This window comes from Mustela putorius, unplaced genomic scaffold (assembly GCF_011764305.1).
Source record: "Mustela putorius furo isolate JIRA1106 unplaced genomic scaffold, ASM1176430v1.1 tig00003845_pilon_pilon_pilon, whole genome shotgun sequence".
Classification (NCBI taxonomy): Eukaryota; Metazoa; Chordata; class Mammalia; order Carnivora; family Mustelidae; genus Mustela; species Mustela putorius.
The window spans coordinates 93,088,568-93,102,922 of record NW_025421998.1 but is presented as its reverse complement, the minus strand read 5'-3'; the positions used below and the strand labels follow the sequence as shown (position 1 = coordinate 93,102,922).

Genomic DNA, 14,355 nt, shown 5'->3' with positions numbered 1-14,355 from the left:
CACGATGGGAGTCCTGAATGCCTAATGTTCTGTAATGTTATGAAAGTTCGTCTATGAAATGTCTTGTGGGTAGAATTAGAACCAATTAATGAGCATATGCTGACTCTACTTCAGTGTGCTCGTGATTTCTGTTGAATTCTAACTCTGGCATTACTGCTTTAACAGAATTAATTTTAAGAGGTTCTTGTTCCCATTGATACTTTAGTTTCCTTTTGGAGTAGGTGATGCTATATGCTCATGTGCTGCTTTTTTTTTTTTGTGCTGTTTATTTTTTATCAAGATTTTCAAAGTAATTTTTTTCCCCATTTATGTTTTTAAAAAATTAGACAAAGGCTTCTTGTTTATTGTGGATAAACCAGATAATATAAATGAACAAAGAGAAATGAAGGTCAAACCACTTGAAATCCTGTCACTCAAAGATAATCGCTTGGATGCATATTTTGTTTAATTTAAAAAATTTAAAATTTTTAAATTTTATTTTAAATTAAAAATAATTTAATTTATAAATTTATTTATTTAAATAAATTTATTTATTAAACAAATTAAAATTAAATTTAATTTTTAGATTTATTTATTTATTTTTAAAAATACAGATTTTATTTATTTGAGATTGAGAGAGAGGGCATGAGCTGGGGAGGGGGCAAAGGCAGAGGGAGAGGGAGAAGCAGGCTATCGACTGAGCAGGGAGCCTGATGCAGGGCTCAAACCCAGGATCCTGGGATCATGACCTGAGCCGAAGGCAGACACTTAACTGATTGAGCCACCCAGGGGCCCCTTACTTTTTTTTTTTTTTTTTTTTTAATTTTATTTATATGAGAGAGAGCATGAGCCAGGGGAGAGGCAAAAGGAGAGAGAGAAGCAGATTCCCTGCTGAGCATGGAGCCCAACATGGGGGTTGATCCCTGGACCCCATGATCATGACCTGAGCTAAAATCAAGAGTCAGCTGCTCAACCGACTGAGCCACCCAGGTGCCCCTGAACTAGTTTCTTCTAAAATCATATTTGGTCAGCCAGTGTAATTTAGAGCCTGACCTTCTGACTCTTCTCCAGGACGCTCTTGTTAGGCTTTATATATTTTAGAGGAACAGGCAGGGTGTTTGAGTACTGGGGAGAACATAGAGATTATCTAGTTCAAATTATTTGTTTTCCAGGTAGAAAAATTTGGGGCCTTAGGGATCTAAGTGATCTGTTGACATTGCCTTAAATTAAAGCTGTTAACTTCGGATGAATCATGCTCCTTTATCAGGGTCATAGTTTTTATTTATATTTATTTATTTGTAAAGATTTAATTTATTTATTTGACAAACAGAGATCACAAGTGGGCAGAGAGGCAGGCAGAGAGGGAGAGAGGAGGAAGCAGGCTTGCCGTCGAGCAGAGAGCCCAATGCGGGGCTTGATTCCAGGATCCTGAGACCATGACATGAGCTGAAGCAGAGGCTTTAACCCACTGAGCTACCCAGGCGCCCCAGCATAGTTTTTATTTTTTAAAAAGGTTTTATTCATATACAATCTCTACACCCATTGTGGGGCTCAGACTCCCACCCCTGAGAGTTCATGCTCTCTACTGGAGTCAGCCAGGTGCCCCCAGGGTCAAGTGTTTGAGTGGATTTGGGCTAGGTCACACTAACATGTATACTTGGGGTAGCACCAAGCTTGATGAGATCGTGCAGCTGGAAGCCACAGAACCAGGACTTCTGAACCAAGGCTGAATTTTTCACTCTGCTGTGTTATCTTCCTGTTTGTTTCTGGGACCCCTTCTGTTTTAGTAGATTATAAAAATGTTTAAGGAGCTAAAAAATCTAGACATAACATAGTATGTTATTAATAGAGGGGTGCCAGCCTGGCTCCATCAGAAAAGCAAGCCACTCTTGATCTCGGTGTTGTAAGTTTGAGCCCCATGTGGGGTGTAGAAATTCCTTATAAATCAATAAACACATTTGAATATATGTGTTAAATAGAATAAAATACAAGTTTTGATGTTAAAAAAAATTAATATGGGGCACCTGGCTTGCTCAGTCAGAAAAGCATGTGACTGTTGATCTCAAGGTCGTGAGTTTGAGCCCCACATTGGGTATAGAGATTACTAAAATAAAATCTTTTAAAAAAAATTAACTCCCCTTTCTTTTACTAGCTCTACTGCCATTACCTATGTTCAGAGCTAATAATTTTTCTCCAGGACTGTTGTAATAGCTAGTTTTCCTTCTACTAGATTCTCTGTCTACCCATCCTTTCTTTTCCTTTTGTTTTTAATGGTTTCATTAAAGTATGTGTTGGGGCGCCTGGGTGGCTCAGTGGGTTAAGCCGCTGCCTTCGGCTCAGGTCATGATCTCAGGGTCCTGGGATCAAGTCCCACGTCGGGCTCTCTGCTCGGCAGGGAGCCTGCTTCCTCCTCTCTCTCTCTCTCTGCCTGCCTCTCTGCCTACTTGTGATCTCTCTCTGTCAAATAAATAAATAAAATCTTAAAAAAAAAATAAAGTATGTGATAAGCTGCACATATTTAAGATGTACCATTTGATGAGTTTCAGCCTGCATACCTTCCTAAAACCACCATGGGGCAATGGACTTACCCATCACCCCCAACAGTTTCCTCATGCCCTTTGGTAGTTCCTCTCCCCCACCTCTTGCTGTCTTCTTCCTCCCTCCCACTGCCATCTCCAGGCAGCTATTGATCTGTTTTCTGTCCCTGTAGATCATTACTTATTTATTTATTTTTAAAAGATTTTATTTATGTATTTGAGAGAGAGAGTGAGCAGAAACAAGGGGACAGGCAGAGGAGAAGGAGAGGCAGACTCCTTGCTGAGCGGGGACCTCCCTCCCGCACCATCCCCCCAACGCAGGGCTCTATCCCAGGACCCTGAGATCATGACCTGAGCTATAGGCAGATGCTTAACTGACTGAGCTATTCAGGTACCCCTGTCACTTTAGATTAATTTGAATTTTCTCACATTTCATATCAGTAGAGCCATACAGTATATACTATTTCTTATCTGCTTAGTTCAGTGTGATTATTCTGAGATCCAGTCATGTCATGTACCTCGATAGTTCATTCCTTTTTATAGCTGAGCAGTGATCTGTTGGATCACAGTTTATCTTTGCACCTGTTGATGAACATTTGGATTGTTGTCGCTTTTGGGCTATTACAAATAAAGCCCCTGTGAACGTCTGTGTGCAAATCCTTGTATGAACATATGCCTTCATTTTCCTTGGATGAATATGTCAGAGTAGAATGGCTGGGTCATGTGGTAGGTGAATGTTTATCTTTTTAAGAAACTGGTGGTCGGGACGCCTGCATGGCTCAGTCCATTAAATGTGTCTGCTTTAGGCTCATGTCATGATCCCAGGGTGGTGGGATCAAGTCACACATCATAGGGCTCCTGCTTGGTGTGGAGCCTGCTTCTCCCTTTGCCTGTCACTCCCCTGCTTGTGTGCCGTCTCTCTGACACATAAATACATAAGGTCTTTGAAAAAAAAAATAAAAAACTGGCGTTCTCATCTCCAAGTGGTTTTACCATTTTAAATTCCCATTAGCAGAGTGTATGTAAGGGCTCTAACTGCTGTGTATTCTTGCCAACACATGTGTGGTCTTTTCACTTTTAACTATCCTAGTAGGTATGTAGTACATTATCGTGGTTTTAATTTTTATTTTCCTAATGTCTGACGATGTTGAACACCTTTTAGGTGCTTATTGGCGTCATGTTTTTGTCTTCATGAAGCCTCTTTTCAAAAACATTTTTATCTTGAAATGATTGTAGATTCATACTCTTTAACATTTTATTGGGTTTTTTAAGATTTAATTTTTTAAATTTTTAATTTTTTAAAAGATTTTATGTATTTGACAGAGAGAGAGACAGCCAGTGAGGGTACACAAGCAGGAAGAGTGAAAGAGGGAGAAGCAGGCTTCGCGCAGAGCCTGCAGAGCCTGACGTGGGGCTCGATCCCAGGATCATGACCTGAGCTGAAGGTAGAGGCTTAATGACTGAGCCACCCAGGCACCCCGATTTAATTTTTTTTAATTTTTTTTAATTTTATTTTTTATTTTTTTGAGATTTTATTTATTTATTTGACAGAGAGAAATCACAAGTAGATGGAGAGTCAGGCAGAGAGAGAGAGGGAAGCAGGCTCCCTGCTGAGCAGAGAGCCCGATGTGGGCCTCGATCCCAGGACCCTGAGATCAAACCTGAGCTGAAGGCAGCAGCTTAACCCACTGAGCCACCCAGGCGCCCTAATTTTTTTTAAAAAGTAATCTCTACACCCAGTGTGGGTCTTGAACTTATAACCCCAAGATTCAGAGTTGCATGCTTCACCTACTGAACCAGCAGGTGTCCCAGATTGTTTGTTTTGTATAATTGATTTTTGAGAGTTCTTTATATTCTGGAAGGGGGTCTTTTATTAGGTAAGCAATAAACAAATATTTCCTCCTAATCTGTAGCTTATTTTCAAATTTCTCTTAGCAGTGGCTTATGATGCGCCCAAAATTGAACTTTAGTTTAATAGCTATCTTTTTTTTAAAAGTTTTTATTTATTAGGGAGAGAGTATCCACATGAGAGAGAGAGAGCGAGGGAGACAGGGCAGGAGGAGAGGGAGAAGCAGACTCCCTGGGACCCTGGGATCATGACCTGAGTTGAAGGCAGATGCTTAACCAGCTGAGCCACCCACATGCCCCTAGTTTAATACTATCTTTAAGTGACCTGAATGTTTTGTCGTTTGGGTGTACTTTAAAAAAATCTTAAGATAGAATGTTGATTTTTGGAATGTGAACTTTCAATGTTTTGGCCATTTTGTATTTGAACTGCACCAGAATTCCTTCTGATTCTGTTGTCTTCTTTGTGTCCCTGTTCTCTTAGACGAGGAGTTGTGTTCGGTCTCTGGAGTGCCTGTGCTTCAGTGGGCAATATTTTGGGAGCGTGCCTAGCCTCTTCTGTTCTGCAATACGGTTATGAGGTAGGTATTTCCTTCTAGCTTTTTCTTGAGTACATATAATATGTTTTTTCTTTTTAAGAAATAATACTGTGGCCATTTAGAACTGTGTAGAGCTGTGTTTGGGTGGGCAAGGCTTACATTGAAAATGGACAAACTTTTGAGAATTTCAAACACAGAAATTATTCACGGGAAAAATACCCAAGTCTGAAGACAGTATAATCAGTTGGGAAAAAGTATTTGCAACTCATGTTACAGTTCAAGAGCTAATCTTCCTAATAAGTAAAGCATGCCTGCAAAGTGATAAGAAGACCAACAATACACAGAAAAAGAGGTGAACGTTTTGAATGTGTAGTTTTTTTTTTTTTTAAGATTTTATTTATTATTTATTTGACAGACAGAGATCACAAGTAGGCAGAGAGGCAGGCAGAGAGAGAGGAAGGGAAAGAGGCTCCCTGTTGAGCAGAGAGCCCGATGTGGGGCTCGATCCCAGGACCCTGAGATCATGACCTGAGCCGAAGGCAGAGGCTTTAATCCACTGAGCCACCCAGGCGCCCCGAGCTCTGGGTCTTGGTAGGGAAAGTTCTCTGTGGTTTGTTCAGTGAGGAAAGCCAGGGTGCAGAACAATGTGGGCTGAAGGATGCCATTTTTATAAAATAGAGAAAGAATCAGAGTATGTATTGGTATTGGCCTGTATGTTTCTAAAACAGTCTCTGGAAAGTAGAAATCAAATAGCAACAATGGTTATATGTTAGGAAAATGGGAATTAAGTGGATGGGAGAAGAGGTGGAAGGGGAGGTTGTTTACTCTCCATCTACTTTTTGTTGCTTGGATTACGTGGAAGTGTGATGTATTCAAAAACCTAAATAACTAAAAGTAAGTAGGTTGCTCATTTAAAAAGTAGGTAAATCTTGAACTAGTTGATCAAGTGTTTGGTCTCAGAAGAATGGCTCGGTAAGGCCTTCCTGTATTCCCACTCACCTTTATTCCAGGCTTCTTGGCTTTGCATCTGGATTATACTCTTTGGCTCAGATGGGAATTTTGGTTCACCCCAGGTGCAGCTCCCAACTTTGATTTCTGGAAACACTAATTTTGTCACTGTCTTTTCCAGAAATTTAGACCGTCTGTTCTCATCAGGCTCCATTCCCTAATAAATAAAATTCCTCTGTGCAGCCTGGTTTTTGAGGTTCTTTAATTTTTTTTTTTTTTTAAGATTTTTACTTATTTATTTGACAGAGAGAGATCACAAGTAGGCAGAGAGGCAGGCAGAGAGGCAGGCAGAGAGGGTGGGGGAGGCAGGCTCCCTGCTGAGTAGAGAGCCCGATGTCGGGGCTCGATCCCAGGACCCTGGGATCATGACCTGAGCCAAAGGCAGAGGCTTTAACCCACTGAGCCACTCAGGAGCCCCTGAGGTTCTTTAATCTTGATTGCACGTTTTCCTAGCAGTTTTCTCAGCTGTCCCTCAGTAGAAGCCCCTGCTTTGACCACGCAGGAGGCTTTCTCTGTCATTCGCACCCTGTCGCGTTGCTTCAGGCGTGCTGGGACAGGCCGTCAGTTGCTTTCTCAGCTCTTCCTATGGCCACTGTGTTGCTGCGCCAGCATCATTAGCTGTTTCCTTCGGTCTGTGTTTTTTATTAGGACTGGGCCTTCTCCTTTATTCTCCTCCTTGAAGCCTTGTACTATTGTTTGGTGTATTGTTTAATCCCTTCAACTGGAGAGAATATTTTCGAGGGCAGATACTGTCTCTGGTGGGAGGCTCCGTGGGACAGAGAATGAGGTTTTGGAGCCAGTCCCGATTTCACAATTGTGGTGGTACCACTCAGTGTGGCTGGGACCTTAACTGGCCTCTCTGAGCCTCCAGGGCACAATGCATGGAAAATACAAGTGAAACCGCTCCATGCCTGGCATGGCCTGAGCACTCAGTGTTCATTTCCTTCCCGATCCCCCGTCCCCTGCTCCCCGTCCTGACCTTCCCCACGTGTGCTTCTAGTGAACGTGGTCTAACCAGTATCCCAGATGTGTAAGCAATACCTCTCTCCTCTCTTTTCCAGTATGCCTTTCTGGTGACAGCGGCTGTGCAGTTTGCTGGTGGGATCGTCATCTTCTTTGGACTCCTGGTGTCACCAGAAGAAATTGGTGAGGAGAAGCTGTCCTTCCCGTTCAGCACCTCTTTGCTGTTATGGGCGAAGAGAAATCTGAGGCCGGCACAGCCAGTGTCTCTTTCCCTAGGAGAACTGTGAGGTCCTTTCAGGGGGTTGAAGGAGTGGTATTTGCTGTTTGTGTCCCATAGACACCGGTTGACTGACCGAGCACAGCTGCACATGTTTGAGGGGAGCAAGGCTCACCTTCCTAGATTCAGGGAAAACTCTCCATTTGCAGATGAGTTTTGTGATTGAGACACTGACTGGAAATTAGCATGATCTGTTTCTCATTTCACTTCTTCAGACAGATTTGTTTCCCTTCATAAAAGTAATTAATTTAGTTCGGTACTTACCTGAAAGTAATTTAGTTTGATACTTACCTGTGGTTACATACAAGCAAAACCACAGAAGCAAATAGATATACAGTTCTGTCTTTTGCGTGTAATTGAAGAGACATGTCAGTTTAATAGTGTGTAATTTACATTTTCTTAAATGCAATAGAGATAGTGTAATGTCATTGAAAAAGGGCCAGGCGTCTAGAAGGCACGCTATAAATCGAGGCTGTTATTGTTTTAGGTCTCCCAGGTATCGAGGCAGAAGAAAATTTTGAAGAAGATTCACACAGGCCATTAATTAATGGTGCGGAAAATGAAGATGAATATGAGCCCAATTATTCCATCCAAGAAGGCAGTACTGTTACCCAGGTCAAGGCAATAAGCTTTTACCAGGCCTGTTGTCTTCCTGGAGTTATCCCGGTAAGGACTGTTCAGATCTCCTTACCACAGCTCCTGAGATATTAAATCCTGGATATTACCTCTACCTGCCATAAGGCATCTTGAAGAATTTAGCTTCTCTTTGATACTTTATTTAGGAATATACGTTCAGAGGAATACTGTGTAGTGCCTCTCAGCTTGTATCTAGGGTGGCACAACTTGAAATTTTATGTGCATTTTAATGTAGGGTTGGGTGTTCCTTTTCTGTGAAGAGCCAGATAGTAAATGTGTTCAGCTTTCTGGGCTGTTGCAGGGGGTGGGAGGGAGGGGGGTGGTTTGCACAGTCTCTGCCACAGCTGCTCGCATCTGTAGAACACAGGAAACCCTGGATGGTATGGAATAAATGGGTGTGGACAGGTTTGGCCCGTGAGCTCTAGTTGGCTGACCCTGACCCTGCATTCAAGTAAGAAGGCAGAATTAATGTTTTTAAATATGCTCTTTCTGACCTGTTGAAATATTATAAATTATATGCGACCAAGAGGGGTTTTGAATGGTTCGTTTAAGTCTGCCTTATTTGCCTGTATTCTTATCATTCTAGAAAGAAAATTACCCTTTTATTCAAAGGTGCAGAACACAGTACTCCACAGTATTTCTTGGTAATGCATTCCAGTGTTTCCAAAACCTTTACAGTCAGGAAAACTTTCTAACATCTGAACTAAATCCCTTCTGCTGCAGTTTTTCTGTCTTGATGTTTCGGGCGCGCAGGCACGAGAGTGGAAGTTAAGAGGCCTAGGTTATATTTCCAGCTTACCCACTAACTCTCTGTGAGGCCTGGGGTAAGTCACTCAGTCCATCCTTGTGTCTTCAGTTCCCCTTCTCACGCATCTGTAGAACACAGGAAACCCTGGATGGTAAAAAGTAAACCAGGCTACCCCTGGGTCTATAACATTGGGTCCCTGTATTGTGAATAAGCACCTGGTTTTGTTTATGTTATCGTCTAGTGGTGCTTTACAAATATCACCCCTCAGCTAGATTCAGAGTCTGCAGGTGGTTGTCCCTCGCACTTATTAGTTCCCTCTGCCTGTGCCCCCAGGCCGCCAGGACTGACATTTGCAAACAGTAGTGAAGTATGAGAATGTAAGTCTCCGCAGTTCTGTAACCGAAGGACAATGTATTATTATACAAGCGAAATGCAAGTTTCTCAAGGCCTGTTCTTATGCTGAAGATTAGTAGTTTTTAAGTAGTTGTTAAAATATTCTGCTGGTAATAGTTTACTTTCTGGGACAGAGCTTACATCTGTTGTGACTAAATATGAAACTCCTGCTACTCCTTTGTATTTCACAAGCAATTGTTCCCTGACACGGGCAGGGACGCAGAGGAAATCGAGTTCACTTAATTCCTTTGTCTTTGTAGGAGGCTGTCTGGACAAAACGCCCTCATGATTGGGATTTGGCTCTCTAGGGGAAGCTGTTTTAAAACAAGTGATACCTAGGGAGTATAGGCCGCTCCAGGGAAAAGAATATACTAGCCAGACACCCTTTGAAGTCAGCCTCTCTGTTCCTCCCCCTTTTTCCTTTGATGCTGAATGTCAGGATTTCCTGCTAATAATGTGTTGAATATAGGAGTCTTAGCACTGCTGCCTTCCTAAGACAGCTGCAACTTTTATTCCTTAAAGTAGAGCCGCAAGGCCCGGGACAGTCATGTTCTTTCATTTCTGACTCACCAAAGACGCTTCTTGCTTTTTCACTGGTTGTTGGCATACCAGGCTTTTGGAAATCATAATGTGAAAGTAGTTATAATGTCGGTTCTTTTCTTAGACCTTGAAACTACAGTTTTGTCCCATTGCTCTCCACTGATCATAATGTTAACGTCGCAGGAAGTAGAAGAACCAAAAAAGTGGGGCTGCTTGGAATAAAAGCTGTGACATTTACTGGCTTTCTTTGCTTATGGTTAATCATAGTTATAGGTATGAATACCTTTTATCTTTGTCTAAATAAATATGAGTGTGTGCTCTGCCTTTGAGGTTCAAAACACTGGTTTGCTTCTACCGGGGGACTGAAAGGAGAAGAAACTGGAGACAATTAAGAAATAGTCATATGTATTTTTATTCCAGAGGCCTGCCGCACATGCCTTTCTGGAAGCTAATGTGGATAAAGAGAAGAGGGAGACTAGGTAAAGTCAGGCAAATGGGAATTTATAGATGTGTGTAATTTTAAAATCACGTACTCTTCTCCCCAAACTTCTGTGTATGGTTTTGCTTTTTAATTACATTAAGAATTGTGTCGTGCTGTGCTCTTGTTTGTTCCTTATCGAAAGTCGAATGTTTTTCTTGTAGTACTCACTGGCCTATGCCTGCCTGAAGTTAGTAAATTACTCCTTCTTCTTCTGGTTGCCCTTTTATCTGAGTAACAACTTTGGATGGAAGGAGGCTGAAGCTGACAAGTTGTCCATTTGGTACGATGTTGGAGGAATTATAGGTAATGCCAGATGCATCTTTTCCTATAATGAGAGTTAGTCGCTAGTAATATTTTACTGGATTATGAAATCTGACATTATCTTAAGTTTTATTACTTAGTCCACAACCATTTTTTCCTAAACCGTCCTACCAGTAAACAGCTAAACTCTGGAAAAAAAAAAAAAAAAAAGAACCCATGGAAAAGAAGAGCCAGCCCACGGCAGCCCTGTGATTTATAGGGCTCTTTTTTTCTCAGTTCTTTGTTTATGGATCAGTTCTTTTGTGTTGGGAAGCACAGGGATGTTTCCCTCTGTGATCTCTTGAAATGTAACCCTTTCGCACACTTTCAGTGGTATCTGAGGTCTAAAGCTAATTGAATACTAGAGATCCAAGTTAAAATGTGAATGTGCTCATGTTATCTATTTCCCACCTTTCCCACCACCCATAGCCAAAGAGGGAAAATACTAGCTTAGTGTGTAGATTTTTTCAGATCACAGAGGTGGGGATAATAGTGGGGATTGATTTCTGTGAGTATTTTGCAACTGCTCTGTTGCACACAGCAGATTTTTATAGTAACTTTTTGCTGTGGCTGGAAGCATAAACAAGTACTTAAGAAACTTTAAGACAGTTGTACAGAATGAATTTTAGTGGGTGTTGCATATATGGCTATGGCAGAATCGTAACATTCTTTCTGTAATGTTTGGATTAGAATTGTGGTACGGCTAAGCTGCCCTAAGCACATGACAGCAGGGAGTCCTCAGGTGATACACTGTTACTGGACTTGAACTTGTTTGCACTTCTTAGTTACAGAGCTAAAGGGGAGGCTGCTACCTTTAGACCTGAACTTTGTTCTGGGTCTTGCTGTCCATTGAGGATGTACCAGATGTCCCATAGCCCCTGTGGCTCTAAATGGGGCTACAGCTAAGTGTGACCTTGTTGCTTAGAGGATTCACATTACCTCTTTCTAAAGATCCTACTTGTTCATGATCATCAAGTCATAGTCACTGCATTTAGTTTTAGTAGATATTCATTGGCTGCTACTAATAGCCCATGAGGCATGGTCTTTAATGAGTCATCTTTTTTTTTTTTTTTAAGAATTTTTTTTTTTAAGATTTTATTTATTTGACGGACAGAGATCACAAGTAGGCAGAGAGAGAGGGGGAAGCAGGCTCCCTGGATCCTGAGATCAGAGGACCCTGAGAGGCTTAAACCACTGAGCCCCTAATGAGTCATCTTTTAAAATAATAAGCAGGGCACCTGGGTGGCTCAGTGGGTTAAAGCCTCTGCCTTCGGCTCAGGTCTTGATCTCAGGGTCCTGGGATTGAGTTCCACATTGGGCTCTCTGCTCATCAGGGAGCCTGCTTCCTCCTCTCTCTCTCTCTCTGCCTACTTGTGATGTCTGTCAAATAAATAAATAAAATCTTAAAAAAAAAAATTCTGTCTGCTCCCACACATGCATGGGCAGTTTCTCTCTTAGAAAAGAAAAGAAAAAAGAAAATTAAAATAAAAAAGCAGAAAAATCAGGAAAAGCTTTCATAGCTGGTTTGGGAAGGGAGAACAGCAAGGAACAGTGGGGGGTTTTGATGACTTCTTCTTTTTTCCTTATTTTCCTGTCTGATTCATGGTGTCCTATCGCCATCAGCCATCAAGGCAGTTAACGGCCGAGTAATCTTCCTTAAAGGAAGCTGTGGAGGAAGCTGTTTTCGGAGAGTCAGCCATCTTTTGGGATAGACCAGTGTCAGGATCCTGATAGCAGGGAGAGGGTACGTGGGGAACAAGCTTCAGATAATGGAGCTAAATTATAAACGATTTTGATTGTGATGCGCTCTTGGAACTTGCAGGTGGGACTTTGCAAGGTTTCATCTCTGACATATTACAGAAGAGAGCACCGGTTTTAGCTCTCAGCTTGCTTCTGGCCGTTGGGTCCCTCGTTGGATATAGCCGTGAGTATTCCCTTGCAATTAAATTATTTTTCTGATCTCTCAGGACTAAGGCATTTGCCATGAGTCAGCTGTCAACCCTGGGGAGATGCTTGGGACCAGCTACAAAGGCTGATAGGAGACCTTTGTATTGTCCTCTAAATGCCTGGTAAAAGTATCATCACGTAGTTTTATTTGTGTTGGGGAGGAAACTGGCATCTCTTCTGCTTTGTTGGTTTGTTTAAAAGCTTGCTTGGGAGTGTATATGCTTTGTTTGAGGGTAGGCTCCAGAGGGCCAGCATTAGAGCCAATAAAACAATAAAAGGGAAAGGGTTTCAAAAGAGGAAAGATGGTAATTAGTAGGTTTGGTATATGTCCCTGAAGATGCTGCTGAGATGGGAGTAGAGTTTTTCTTTAGCTTTTAGAAGTCTCATTAGCTCGAGCACCAGCAAGAGACAGACATTACAAATAAAAGTTGGAGTAGGCGGTGAAAGAGTTGTGTCCCTTTGTTGTCTCTGGGAGTGATCTGTGAGGTCACTGAGATCCAGATCTTTCTGTGCTGTTCAGTGGGGGCCTGTGTAATCTGCTTTTAAAGTCAGCATGCTGTTTCTGCGTCTTTTCTCGTAGGTTCTCCAAATGATAAGTCCATTAATGCACTTCTGATGGCAGTTACAGGTATGTGGTGTGGCTCTGTTTCACTACACTGTTCCTGCTCCTCTGTAAATAAAAAGGAAGAAAGGGAAACTGTGTGCTCCCTCGGTTTGAGTAATATTGAAACCTTCATTATAAAGGAAAGCTTCCTACTTCAGATTCAGATTGTTTCTCTGCTATTATGTGACCTCCTCAGTCCTGTTGCTACAGAAGCAGTCCCCTTTCACAGAGATGTTCTGAAGTGTTTGATTGCTGCTGCAGCTTCCCGTAGTTCTTCTGGAGGTAGTTTAGGAAGACGCCACATTGGAAACCAATCTCCCAGCTTTCAAAAAGTTTTTCCTCCTGTGTTAGAATTGGTCAGTATTTCTCCATGTGAACACCAGATGAAACAGTTGAGTGTAATTAGGGATCATGGTATATAAAGAGGATTTTTAAACTTTAGCTCCTACTCAGGATAGCGAGGGCGGCTCATGGTACGGGAGGCGCACGGGACTCATTCCTACCTTGTGGATCGAGTCACGTGGGCTGACTTGTGGCAAGGCCTTGGACAGCCTCTTGGAGAACAGTGGCTGCTAGAACCGTCTGCACTGCTTACAGAGCCTTTTCTCTTTTCTTTTTTCTTTTTTCCCAGTATGTGTGGTTGAATTTGGGTAGTCAGATACTCAGTTGATAACAACTCTAGCGTAGTAAAAGCTGGCGAGTGTAATTAGTTATTACTGAATAATGTCTGGATAGTAATAATAATAACTGAATAATAGTAATAATAATAATAACAGCCTTGACAGGATTAGAAAGGCTGTATATTCACTGTATTTCCTGCACTTTTAGTTTTTATAAAAGATACCAGAGTATCATATAATTCAGGTAGGGCTTTCGGGAAAGTGGATGCTAACTAGTTTGAAGACAACATGATCTGGAAGAGGTTTCATTTGTACTTTTTTCCTCTTCCCCCTTTTGCTGTTTCTGTCCAATGTACTGATTAAACTGTTGGGATAAGAGTTGCCTTGTCCAGTGGATTTCTAGCCGTGCGATGAATAGTGTTACTTAATGAGAACCTGTTTTGTTTATGACCTCAGGATTTTTTATTGGCGGACCTTCTAACATGATTAGCTCTGCTATTTCTGCGGACCTGGGTCGCCAGGAGCTGATCCAAGGGAGCAGTGAGGCTTTGGCAACCGTCACAGGAATTGTCGACGGAACTGGAAGCATTGGAGCTGCCGTGGGCCAGGTGAGGGAACAAGAGAGGGCTTGAAATTGAGTGGTGAGTAGTCTCGTTCGGTGGAAGAATTTACACCTGCGCGCCGGGCCACAGCAGGTGACACTCTTGTGCTGCATAGTACGCTTTTCTGTCCACCTTAGGTTCCTAATCTTCTCTGGAGTCAGCTGATGGGATGTAATGTGGAAGGTCCCTTTTCATTTTTCAGTTTCTTCTTTCCACTTTTATTTCCAGATTCTTCCTGTCTGGAAATAAGCTGACACCTCTTAAGACAGAACCTCAGTCCCAGTTTGCTGTTCCCTTCTTTCCAGCCTGAACTTGGCCCTCCGAGGGGCCACGAGA

General features: G+C 42.1%; 1 protein-coding gene across 8 annotated transcripts in view; it reads left to right on the top strand.

Annotated features, from left to right (window-relative positions):
* SLC37A3 (solute carrier family 37 member 3) overlaps positions 1-14,355 on the top strand; it is a 50,035-nt gene that overhangs the window by 28,014 nt on the left and 7,666 nt on the right. For 7 of the 8 annotated variants that reach the window (XM_045063061.1, XM_045063063.1, XM_045063059.1 and 4 more), the window contains 7 exons: positions 4,846-4,942; positions 6,970-7,054; positions 7,636-7,814; positions 10,108-10,249; positions 12,069-12,170; positions 12,774-12,821; positions 13,874-14,025. In XM_045063061.1, coding sequence (XP_044918996.1) covers positions 4,846-4,942; positions 6,970-7,054; positions 7,636-7,814; positions 10,108-10,249; positions 12,069-12,170; positions 12,774-12,821; positions 13,874-14,025 — 805 coding nt within the window. Of the gene's footprint in view, positions 1-4,845; positions 4,943-6,969; positions 7,055-7,635; positions 7,815-9,885; positions 9,945-10,107; positions 10,250-12,068; positions 12,171-12,773; positions 12,822-13,873; positions 14,026-14,355 lie in introns of those variants that run through there. The other variant, XR_006601426.1, reaches the window with a different exon arrangement.